General features: G+C 38.0%; 2 protein-coding genes across 2 annotated transcripts; one reads left to right on the top strand and one right to left on the bottom strand.

Annotated features, from left to right (window-relative positions):
* The first annotated feature begins 407 nt into the window (after nucleotides 1-407).
* Nucleotides 408-6947, top strand: ALKBH7 (alkB homolog 7). Its single transcript, XM_063445968.1, has 4 exons — nucleotides 408-723; nucleotides 2492-2665; nucleotides 4243-4367; nucleotides 5589-6947. Exons 1-4 carry the CDS (start codon nucleotides 415-417, stop codon nucleotides 5710-5712), a joined length of 732 nt encoding a protein of 243 aa, XP_063302038.1. The 5' UTR covers nucleotides 408-414; the 3' UTR covers nucleotides 5713-6947.
* A 1071-nt stretch (nucleotides 6948-8018) lies between these two features.
* Nucleotides 8019-12603, bottom strand: PSPN (persephin). The gene is made up of 2 exons (XM_063445967.1): nucleotides 12471-12603; nucleotides 8019-8938 (listed from the first exon to the last, which is right to left on the bottom strand). Exons 1-2 carry the CDS (start codon nucleotides 12592-12594, stop codon nucleotides 8544-8546), a joined length of 519 nt encoding a protein of 172 aa, XP_063302037.1. The 5' UTR covers nucleotides 12595-12603; the 3' UTR covers nucleotides 8019-8543.
* Nucleotides 12604-13462: the final 859 nt, after the last annotated feature.

The raw sequence follows: 13462 nt of genomic DNA, 5'->3' as shown, positions 1-13462 counted from the left end.
ATCATTTCAATGCTTTCCTATGGGGTTTTGAGCGACGCTGGAGGTCCTCACACAGCGTGAGGACGTCAAGCGACGCTCTAGCACAGGTGCTAGACCAGGAAGTGACCTCTAGTGGCTGTCTAGTAGACAGTCACTAGAGGTGGAGTTAACCCTGCAAGGTAATTATTGCAGTTTATTAAAAAAAAACCTGCAATAATTACACTTGCAGGGTTAGGAGTAGTGGGAGTTGGCACCCAGACTACTCCAATGAGCAGAAGTGGTCTGGGTGCCTGGAGTGTCCCTTTAAGTGGTCTTGCTATGCAAGAACACTTAATAATGCAACACTGACATATGACATATATGGTCATTTCTATCAGATAATAAGATACATATTATAGTCAGGTGCGCTCCCATGATGCACCGCAAGGTCACAAGATGGCGGCGCCCAGTGCGGTTCCTTGTTACCTTGGTAACATGCGGGCGCTGCTGAACCCCGTGTGTAGGCCGCGGGGTGTAGCTGCATTGTTGGGGTCCCTAGCCAGATGCAGTCGGTTTGTGGCCCCCCTGTGCTCGCTGCCCCCCGGGTCTCTGCTGAGTCTGTCCTCTTCGGCCCTGGGGAGCCGCCTGACCCCCGGCCTCGGCCTGTACCCTGACTTCATCTCCCCGGCGGAGGAGGAGGCTCTGTGCCGGGAGCTGGAGCCCATCCTGCGGAGAAAACGCTACGAGACCGGCCACTGGGATGAGGTGAGAGCCGGGGACAGGAGGACTAGTAACATGGAGACATTGTAAGGGGCATGTAAACAATGCTAATCAATATGTAATAATACCGTATAAACAGTGCTAATCAATATGGAATAATACCATGTAAACAATGCTAATCAATATGTAATAATACTGTGTAAACAATGCTAATCAATATGGAATAATAAGGTGTAAACAATGCTAATCAATATGGAATTATACAGTGTAAACAATGCTAATCAATATGTAATTATACCATGTAAACAATGCTAATCAATATGTAATAATACAGTGTAAACAATGCTAAACAATATGGAATTTATACTATGTAAACAATGCTAATCAATATGTAATAATACAGTGTAAACAATGCTAATCAATATGGAATTTATACCATGTAAACAATGCTAATCAATATGGAATAATACTGTGTAAACAATGCTAATCAATATGGAATAATACTGTGTAAACAATGCTAATCAATATGTAATAATATTGTGTAAACAATGCTAATCAATATGTAATAATATTGTGTAAACAATGCTAATCAATATGTAATAATATTGTGTAAACAATGCTAATCAATATGGAATTATACCATGTAAACAATGCTAATCAATATGGAATTATACCATGTAAACAATGCTAATCAATATGGAATTATACCATGTAAACAGTGCTAATCAATATGTAATAATACAGTGTAAACAATGCTAAACAATATGGAATTTATACTATGTAAACAATGCTAATCAATATGTAATAATACAGCGTAAACAATGCTAATCAATATTGAATGATTCCATGTAAACAATGCTAATCAATATGTAATAATATTGTGTAAACAATGCTAATCAATATGGAATTATACCATGTAAACAATGCTAATCAATATGGAATTTATACCATGTAAACAATGCTAATCAATATGGAATTTATACCATGTAAACAATGCTAATCAATATGGAATTCATACCATGTAAACAATGCTAATAAATATGGAATTATACCGTGTAAACAGTGCTAATCAATATGGAATTATACCGTGTAAACAATGCTAATCAATATGGAATTATACCGTGTAAACAATGCTAATCAATATGGAGTTATACCATTTAAACAATGCTAATCAATATGGAGTTATACCGTGTAAACAATGCTAATCAATATGGAATTATACCATGTAAACAATGCTAATCAATATGTACGGTAATTATACTATGTACACAGGGCTTGAAGGGTTAATGGCTGTCACTAATTCAGACCCGGACATTCTCTAACTACACTGTCAATTTACCCTAACATTTAATAACTTTCTAAAAAAAAAAAAAAAAAACTAAACTTTTTTTAATAGTAACCTTTGTACCCACATCCCAACTACAACCCCTTACAATCTCATCTTCCACTGTATTATTATTATTATTGTTATGTTTAATATTAAGCACCAACGACTGGAACCCTTACCAAATAACTAATAACTGAATCTGGTATTTACATATTCTTTGATCAGGTATAATGTATCAGGACTATCCAAGAAATCCATCTGTAGTGGGTTGGTGGCAATCCCGGCATATTTTGATTAAAATCTTACTGCTGATGATCATGAGCAGGTTCCTACAGCCAAATATTGTTAAACTATAAGATTTCTTTTTTGACCCTTTGCAACTTACACTTATTACTTCCTTACTTTACTTGTGTAAAATCCCCTATTCCTTCCTATTTACGCTTACTTTCTTTTTGTCGTCTCCTTCTATATTGCATGTTCCCCAAGGCTATACATGGGTTTCGTGAGACTGAGCGCCTACAATGGTCCCTGGAGAATATGGCAGTGATACAACGGGTGAGAGATAAGGCTTTTCCCACTGGAGAGGCACAACTATCACTAGTCCATGTTCTGGACCTGCAAAAAGAGGGTTACATCAAGGCGCACGTTGATAGCATTAAGGTAAGAGAGCAAGACTTACCTTGTAACACAAGCATGTCAAACTTAAAGGCTAACACAGGCCAAACAAACAAATAAGAAAAGTCGCCTGTCTTGATGTTCTCACGCTTGCATGGCTTTAAAGTAAACAAAAGAGCAAATTTATTTTAAGTAGATGTGCATATAACAAATGTTTTAGTCCAACTACCTTGAAGTATTAAGAAAAGTTTGACAATGGGACTGAAGTGGTGAATGTATGCTGTTGCACAGCTGTAAAATACAAATTATGACAATCTGACAAACTATAGAATTAGGAACATCATCCCTAACACTTTCCAACTGGTGCCCATGATATTATTCTTTAATCACTTCATAGTTTGCCAATACTGACTTTCTCAAGACTAGATCCTAGTCTGTTGCCAGTCCTAGTCTCTTCAATTTGGCTACTCTGGCCTTAAATTTGACATTCACTTTGAATTCTCACTTTAGTAAATAACCCTGTGTGTGTTTGAAGTAGGGATCGACCGATTATCGGTCTGGCTGATATTCTGTATTTTCAGCAATAAAGGCCAATAAAGATACCGATATGCCGATAATGGGCCAAACCAGGGCCGCCATCAGGGTCCTGTGGGGCCCAGCAGACTCTTACTTACTTTCCCAGCAGCTCCCTTAAGCTCCCCGTCTAACTCACGAGTCCCGCGACGGCCAGAGCGTTGCCACAGGTTACCATGGCAACGCTCCGTGCGGCACACAGGCCGTGAGAGTTAGACAGAGGAGCTGCTGGGAAGGTAAGTAATAGTGTGCTGGGCCCCTTCTGCACAGTCCATGCAACCGGACCACGACCACCAGGGAATGCCATATCCCCCCTCCCTGGCCAGGTAAGAAGCAGAGAGGGGGACTAAAACATAATCTAAAAAAGAAAGTGTCGTCCCCCCCCCCCCCCCACCACCATTGTACACACTTAACATACACACACACACACACACACACACACACACACACACTCTCTCTATATTCATTATATACACAAACACACTACATTCATTATATACACACACAGTACACAAACACACACACTCTGCATTCACTGTACACACACTCTGCACCCACCACACAATCATCCACTGCATCCACTACACAAACACACACTGCATTCACTTATCAAATACTTTCACTGCATCTAGTACACACACACATATATTCTTAAAATATTTTAAAAATTCTGACTGGCATGTAAATTTTGTGCAATTACCTTAATAATTTATTTTTTGCAAAAAAAGAAATAAATAATAAACATGTTCAGTTAACAGTAGATTTGTGTAGAAATAGTTTTTGTTTTTTAAATGGTAAATGTACAGAATATCGTTATCGGCTATCGGTCTGAAAGTTCACAGATTATCGGTATCGGCTCTAAAAAATCAATATCGGTCGATCCCTAGTTTGAAGCTATTTAATATCTAATATAAAGCTATTATTTCTTCTTTGCTTTTACTGTCAATGTTTTATAGTAACATAAAGGTGCGCCTGGTGACGTTTCATTTTGATCACAATCTTCATACGTACGTACGAGTAAATTTTGCTTTTCCTTTTTCCTATGTCAGTTCTGCGGTAGCACCATTGCCGGAATATGCCTGTTATCCAGCAGTATCATGCGCCTGGTCTCCGTAGAAAACGCTGATGAGAGAGCAGACCTACTGCTCCCTAGACGTTGCCTGTATATGCTTAGGTAAGTGGCGCACACTGCCCTCACTGTTGGATTGTACATCTCTGTGGAATATGTTTGGCCTTTATGAATAAACTTATGTTTATAGGTTAAAAGAACAATACTAAATATTTTTCACGTGATCTTGGAAAAAAAAGTTGTGGTTAACTTTGGAACTGCGTAAGTCAATCCATTCCAAGGCTGGTTGAGCATTTCAGGAATTGTAGATTGCATATTTCTCTTGTGCCAAGCATTTCATTAAGAAAATTCTGTGCTTATAAAGCACGTACTGAATTCTCTCTGTGATGTATCTTACAATTGGCTAGGTCTCTCGTATATCTTGTTTTGACCAGAGGAGCCTTGCGTGTTAAGGGGAAAAATGTTACTTTCCCTCCCACTTAAAAATGCTCTTTATTATTTTGTCAGACCCCCAAATTCCTTTTAATTTTAAATTCACTTGGGGAAGACGTACATTTTTCCTCTGGAATGAAGCAATCACATGACTATTGTTTTTTGGATTTTCTTATTTTTTTTACTTTGTAGAATTTTTGAGGCAGGGTTGTAGTCCATAAAAGGCATAGGGTGTCTGTGTAGGCATCCATAAATTAAAGGCCTACTGTGAAGTTTAAGTCAAAATTTCTGGAGTCTGATCACGGCTCATTAAAATCCTGTTCACTGTCACAAGACTGACTCATGATAAGAAAGGTGTTCTGTGAGCTCTCTGAAACATCACTCTCTCAATTAGCCACAATCCATTCTTAGATGCAATAGAGTGTGGATAACTTGCTGCGGTTCAATGGCTGCTGATGTCAACAAAGCAAATATGTGTCTGATATCCTTTCCAGACTCATGGTACTAGGCTCATGAGGCCATTTATTATGTTGAAAAGCATCAGTCTGGCTCCTGCTTAGGAGATGTTCCTATTCTGAGGAATTTGACCATTTCTGATTTGTTGCTTTCCGGACACATAAATCACTTGTTTGATACATGGGGTTAGATGTTTTCGCAAGTAATATTATCCTACCCTACTTTTAGTGTAGCAATACTTAACCTCTAGCTCTCCTGCAATATTTAATCTAAATTCCTACCATCTTTGCATTCATAGTGGAAACTAGAAACCTAGGTTAACCCTTATGCGTTTTGTTTGCTGACTATATTTTGTGTTTATAACCCTTTGTTACTTTGTCCATGTGTTTTAATAAGTCATCAAATGCTTATTTGTTATTGTTCTCTCTCTCCCCACAGTGGGGCTGTGCGCTATAACTTTACACATGAAATATTACGGGATGAAGAATCCGTCTTCAACGGGGAGCGAGTGCCACGGGAGCGTCGTATATCTGTCATTTGCCGAAATCTCCCTTTGAGCTGACATACTTCTCGGGGGTGCACTCCAGAGACTGATGACTGTAAAAGGTGCAATATGTATGTCAGGGAGGTTATCAGACCTTGTGCCCTGACGTTAAGACATGCACACAACTAGTCCGTATGTGATCATTCTATTTCTGATGTTTTAATTTAATGTTCAATATATATGAAATGTAAAAACAATATTTCTCATACTTGATAAATTAATGTTCATGGGTATGTGATAAAGTAATAGACATGAATTGATCCAGCCCGTCAACCAAACAGTGCCATAAACTATTGTTAATATTGCCTAATTGACTTAGGTGCTGAAAGTTTGGCAGGTAGTTCAACAGAGATCTAAAAAGCAAAAATGTCTTTCAATACTATGTTTTTAATAAAATATATTTTTTAATAAAAAATACAATTTATAAGATCATACAAAAAATGCAATTTTTCCCATGTTCCTGAGATTCCATTTTTTTTTTGTCTAAATGTTTGTACTAATAATGGCTTGCTAATTATAACTTCAGTAGTGCTTTAGAGAAGATGTTGCAGAAGCCATAGCGCAGAAATGGCAAACCTCTGGCACTCTTGATATTGCATACATGGTTTTATATGCCACTAAATAGCAAGTTTCCAATCACAGACAATCCCTGGCTTAAAGCAGGAGTGTGTTCTGAATATTTTCTTCTGCTCTTACAGATGGCCTATAGATAAAGGAGAAGATCACATCTTAAAAAAGAGACATCCTGAGAGATACCCTTTGTCTTTTTTGTGACTGTGCCTAATCATGAGATGTCAGAGATTTCAGAAACCATTGCTACATTGTTTTACAGGGAGTAAATTTGCCATTTTTGTATCAAGTAACACAGACCACCTAAGTGTTCATGGTGGATGGCTGTTTGTGTATTTTATGCGTCCGTGCTGTGTATTAGAATTTCTCACATTCAGATCACATAAACCATGTGAGAGCTCATAGGCAAGGAATGGACATTTAATCCGAGAAATATGTCGCCTATTGAGTCAGGGACATCCACACTGTGTGATGATTTACAGCAAATCATGTACCAGTCAGCTGTCATTCATTTTATTTGTTTGTTGACTTTAGAACCTTTAAAGTACCCACCAAACAGCTAACTGGAGCAAAGGCCGAACAATATGTTTTCTGAATAATAGGGTGCTCTTTTCAATCTATTAGCTTTCGTATGTAATGGATCCTTCTTCTAATTAAAATAAAGGGATCTTGCACATCAATAACTGTCCTGTGACCTTTATGCTTATTGGCTGGGAAGCACACTGATGCTGTCATCATACAGCCTCCAAACGATCAGCTGTGACAGGAGGTAGTGTAAAGGCAGACACATACATGGGTAAGTTTTTCACTTAAAGGGTTACTGTAGTCACCAAAACAACTCTAAGCTAATGAAGCAGTTTGGGTGTATAGCTCATGCCCCTGCAGTATCACTGCTCAATTCTCCTCCATTTAGTTAGTTAAATCACTTTGTTTGTGCTGCCCTTGCTTGCAGTAACTTGCATAGCCTTCCTAAACACTTCATGTAAAGAGAGATCTAATTGTTCAAGTCCTTTATTGCACATTCTGTTTAATTTAGAATGTCTTTATTTTTACATTTCGAATAAACATTTCTAAAGTAAGTAGATCTTAAAATGTCAGTCTAGCCTGGGGAGGTGTGGTTTGTGCTCTATATACAGAAACCGTGATTTAATTCCTTAATGACAGAGAATTGAGTAGCATGAGCTATACAGAAAAACCGCTTCATTATGCTAAAGTTGTTTTGGTGCCTATATTTTCTCTTTAACACTTAAACTATATGCACTTATCCTATTAATAAGGTTTTGCATCTATTACAAAAAAAACCAAAACTAAACCATGACATGCTATGTGACCCTCTCCCTCATTTTATAATTGTACATTTAATATTTTTCCATATGTTGACAAAAAGATTCATTTTATTTTCAATGTTGTTTTACAGAATTGCAACAGAATAAATAAATAATTTATCAGTTTATAAATAAAAAAAAACATATAGCATAGCATGGAGAAAACCTGGCAGTGTGTTATGGCTTGCATTGTATAAATATTATCTGTGTCTGATAACGATTCCTTTCAGACTTGCTATTTTTTATATATACATTTAAATCCATTAACCCGTTAACTTGATTTGAGTGACGTCATTAACTCATAGGAGGTTTACTCAGCAAACTCTGAACTGTACTTAACTGAAAATTGAATGACAATATTTATGCTAAAATAATATAGCTAATATGGAATATAGCTGAGGCGGAGCATTTTTCCAAACCAGTTATTTTTGCCACTCAGATTTCAGTTTTATATAATTTGGCGTTTAGCGAATAGACCCCATAGTGTTACTGTGAAGGTGCAGATTGCCTTTGCTAGATGTAATTCTACTTGGGCGTTCTGTATTGAAGTTCTTCACTGAATCACACAGTATTCGTTTGCATCTTACGTCTGTGAACTGGTTATTTAACACTAACACATCACTTGCCACGAATCTTGAACTCTTCCATAACTAGAATGTTGGAGACCATTATTCCATTAACAAAATCATTGAAATGAATTTACATTGAGTTTCACCCAGATTGTGCTATACAAAGTCTTTAGAATACCCATGTTGGCTTATCTCAGTGGCACCATGTATTTGGGTTGTCTTCTTGTAAGGATGCCTTTGATTTTCTCATGTTTCACTCTCTTTGCGTTCCCAGTATAGACTGGGTGATGTGTTAACACCAGTAGGCATTAGGTAAGTTGCATTTGTAAGAACTGTCCCTTTGTTGCTGCCCCGAGACAGTTATTTAACTGTCCCTTACTGTAGATCAGCCTACACAACCACAGGATGCTGCCGAGAGCTGCTCTACTGTGTGCCACCGATGTCTATCATCCAGAAATGCTACATCTTCATAGTGCGTAGGACGACAGCATGGTCCCCCAAAGATTTTGTCCTCCAACAAGGACGGTTGATCACTTTTCTGCAGTAGACGTGATAGTGTCAGGTCGTGGTTAGTACGTGATCGGGGACATCCGCCACCACAGTACTTGAAAAGGACGGTCTCCTCAGAGTCATACCCCAGCCCTAAGTCGCCAACTCGGAGCAGCAGAGTCTTCAGACGGCATTCCCTCTCGTCAGTGCGCTGTCTGCCCGATTGAGCCAGCCTCCTCCTTACCCTTGGCTTTGTCCTGTCTTCATATAGTGAGGAGAATTCACCAGCATCTATTACAAAGGAGGGGAAAGAATGTCATTTTATTTCCTTTATATTTTTATTTTTTACTTTTAAAATCATAGAAACATAGAATGTGACGGCAGATAAGAACCATTCGGCCCAGCTCGTCTGCCCAATTTTCTAAATACTTTCATTAGTCCCTGGCCTTATCTTATAGTTAGGATAGCCTTATGCCTATCCCATGCATGCTTAAACTCCTTTACTGTGTTAACCTCTACCACTTCAGCTGGAAGGATATTCCATGCATCCACTACCCTCTCAGTAAAGTAATACTTCCTGATATTATTTTTAAACCTTTGCCCCTCTAATTTAATGTCCTCTTGTTGTGGTAGTTTTTCTTCTTTAAAATCTAGTTTCCTCCTTTACTGTGATAGTAACACAGAAAAAAGCCAAAGCTTCTCTTTCACGTTGAATTTTAAAACAAATTTGTTTTACAGAGCCTCGAATTGTATCAACCAAAATACTAACAGGATAATTTACTGTAAGTTGTAAATTATTGGAAGATGTAAACCTGTGTATTGGTCTATTTCACTTATATTGCTGCAAGATGTATGGGTTATTATCAGTATTTCCTTTTCTGAATGTTGGCCAAATATTAATATAATAATACTAATATGTATTAATTTTTTATTATGCCCCTCTGCTGCTTTCATTACCTTGGTGCAGTAAAAAGCAGACCAGACAAAAGTAGTCAAATAGCAATCAGAAAAGATTTAACTGAATCACCATGTATTATTTAATGCTGAGAAATCATTCATGATCCTTTTATATTAAACCTTAAATAAACCTTAAAATCCATAGGATTCACCGAGCAGCGTGACGTTAGCCAGAGGTACTGTCAAATCATTTTCTGTGAGTGATCTATGGGAATGTTGAATCATCTACACAATGTATTAAGACTGTCAGCTCTTCTCTGCTTTTTTTTCAGAACGGTCTTCTGAAAGTTTTTTTTAATATAAATTCTGTAGGTTCTGCCACTTGAAATTGTACTGGGGTTGCATGACTCGATTCAGAGGTGAGCTGTCACTACTCAGTTTTTTTTTTGTTTTTTTTTGTTTACTTTTTCTCTATATTTAAAAAAAAAAAAAAAAAGTGTGAAAAAAGAAAAGGTAAATTAAGAAATTCCCATCTTATTATCTGCAACTGGATTCCTCCATCTAAGCTCCCTGGCGATCATTGTTATAAGCTGTGTTCGATGCACCTGGTAGTCGGCATTAGGGACAGCACGCAGAGAAATGAAATCTAGTTTCAATGTCTCCTCCTTGGCAGTATGTGTGCTATGCCTGAGCTGAATTGTGAGGTGATTTGCTAAATCTTTATATAAATTTTAAAAACAAAAGACCATCACCAGCACAAAACCATAAACTACAGGTGTTTTATTCAATAGCGGAATACACAGAGCAGTGACCGTTCCCCTTTTAATGTGTATACTTCTATTTATAAAACCGTATGTCTAACACTACTTTTGACACTTGTTGATAGGCATTCACTTATTATGACAAAAATGTAATTTTTCTATATAGGCAAACACACATGTGCACGGTATCTGAGGGGTTTGGATTTAGGAAGAACCACAAGCTCAGTGTAACAGAGATTTATTACTTGCATTCCTCTACATTAGATCAAAGAAAGGGTCTGCTAGAATTCAACACGTGTTGGACTTGGTCTATATATAAATCACGTGCAAATATTGTGTTTGATCAAGGTAGTAGCAGACCTGATTAATAGTCTAAATGCAAAGAGTGTCTTTATACAATTTAGTTAATTTTAATCCAGGTTAAGAATGATAAGTCTGTATTTCTAATTCTGTATATGTAATATTGTGATTGTAATCCAGTTATCTCACAGAAACTGACTGTGTCCTGACAATCTCCCAATTAATCCCACCTTCAGAACCAAACACCCTCTTTTGGCTGTTAAAATAACCACCATTCCAAGATTGGAGTCCGTAATGAAGGGGACCATATGTCTGTGTAGGTCAGACCTGCACACTTTTATTTTGATTTTATTTATCATGCAAAAATTCAAACCAAAAATGCTAAATATATATCTGTTTAAACTCTGCACTAGAGGTTCCCAATGTGTTTTAGAGCAAGGTATAGTAAAATGGGAGAAACAAATTAAAACCCTTCTTTTTAGCTTCAGCAGCAGTTCATAAATGTCGTATTAACATGACGCCTTATTAGAGAAACATACATACTTCTAGCCAAATTAACTGATTAGTTTTAATTAATTACCAGATGAGAATGCCAGTTTTAATGCAGACACTAATTAAAAACACCATTCTGATAATCACATTCAACCTATTACAGCCCGTGCCCATGTGTTTGTGGCACACTTTTCGGCAGCTTGTGGTCCACAGTGTGACACGACATTCTCTTTAACACCACTGCTCTACACCGTGTCCCCAAACACAGACAGAAATACAGCAGGAGTTTCGCAGAGACATTATAACGTCTACAGACGTGTCCCCACTGCTTTTCATCTACCAATTCTAGTTTCACAGTTGGGTCTGCATTAAAACACATCTTACTTTAGGACAGGTAGATCTCTGTAATGCCTATGACCTGAACATTGCATTTCAATCAGTACCCTCACAGATCTCCCCTAGTTACCCGTAATTTACCTACGTGTGTGCCACAGTATTAGCTATGTGTAGGGCACCGCGTAAAATTTCTACTTGCCCTCTAGCCATTAGCGAGTGCAAATTCACCCCCTGGGGAGTGTGCCATAGACACTCTAGGCTTGCAGTGGTAAGTCGTTTTTTAAATCTGGCTAATTTTGAGCCCTACCCTAGGGCATCTCAGTGTTAAGAGTTAGTGCTATAGTGCTGACTTTATGTTTCCACCATTATTTGTACAGCTTTACAGCGGGAGTAGTGTATTCATGGATCAGCTTACCGTCAAAGTTGGTACGCATTATGATACACTGCTAGGAACTAATAGCTGTAACTGACCAGGTGCAGACAGTTAAATTTGGCCCATTGACTCGTGTCTGCTCATGCTAGATTCCTTTTACAGTCTGTTCTGGGCTTCCTGTCACTCACCCACTCTCACATCTGATAAGACTCCAGAAAAATGATTTAGAAGATGGAAAGCAACATCCTCCTTCCCAGAAGCTTACTCTATAAGACAACATCCAAACGTATAAAAGCACCTGGTTTAAATGGGATTTATGGTATTCTTAATAATTCAGGATAAATGTAAAGAACATCCAAAATAAAAAAAAATCATCGAACCATAATGAAAGAAACATTATACAGAGTTATTCGCTAAACTGGGAATTGTTGGGAATATTTAAAATGGGGAAAAGATTCCCAAAATTACTTTGTATTGTGCAAGCTGTTAGATGCCTGCTTTAATTCTATAATAGTAGTATTTACCCCACAATGATTTTAATTTTATTGGAGGTGTTCAGTATTTTTATAGAATGTGTTTTGTAGACTATAAATTATCTAGAATTTTCAATTGCTAAATTTTATTAAAATCCTTAGGGTGCTATGTATTAAATGGAGCCCCTTACCTTGGTGGAAGCCTATCTTGTTTAGTGCGACCCCATATGCCCTCCTGGTATCAAGTGCCACCAATGCCGCTCTCCCAAGCATTGTAAAAAAAAGGGCTACCCAAAGCTGCTTCTCGCACCTCATCTTGTAGCGTTGCAGCCTTTTCTTAATGTGCATGCCTTTTCTCAAGTCCCCCAAATTTATACCCACTGGTAGGGATGTGTTAACCATCCATATACCAAATGTTTCCATTTCGAACACGTGGTGCGTAGAGTGGAACGTTTGGAAAAACCACAGACGGATATCCTAAATCATTCTGCCCCCACCCATTCACCATCCCCAGAATGTGCACAGTATAGAGCAAAATCTGTATATGCCGTGAGCATATTTCTACATGTTGTATGCATTCTGGATAGTTACAGAACAAAAAAAAAAATGACCAATTAATTCTAGCTTACGTATTTATTTTGTTAAACTGTTAATTTTGAATCTTAAAAAAATAACGTCCAAGAGCCTGATGGATAGTCAAACCATTGAAAAGAAGATCATTTTTGAAGGTTGCACCAGCTGGGATGGAAAGGCAGTAGAATGATTTACAGGGTCGTGCTGGTTGATTGATTAGGGGACACACTTTCTACACACCCTAATAGAATTATATCTGTACTGCCAAGGGTTAATTATCTAGTGGGATCAGGGCCGAATTCCTGAACTGATTACAGACAGATCTGCAGACTGAATACCTCTAAGAGTGGAAAAGAGTCAGGATTAGGTGTTCATCTCAGTCACGAAAAGAACACAGCACTTTCCGACATTCCCCGACATGCACGAAGCACCCCATATATCTAAGTGAAAGGTCAAATTCGGCGCCCTTTGCATGCTCCCTTCACCAGTCATTGATCAGAGAATACCCGGGTAGACACACTTCTCTCTTGCTCCTTCACATACAGACATGCAGACATCCCCATTACACCTCTCCGACAGACACGCCCAATGTGTGCCTGGAGAAAGATCA

This window comes from Pelobates fuscus, chromosome 3 (assembly GCF_036172605.1).
Source record: "Pelobates fuscus isolate aPelFus1 chromosome 3, aPelFus1.pri, whole genome shotgun sequence".
NCBI lineage: Eukaryota > Metazoa > Chordata > Amphibia > Anura > Pelobatidae > Pelobates > Pelobates fuscus.
Note: the sequence above shows the minus strand (reverse complement) of the source record. Positions and strands in the feature narration are given on the sequence as shown.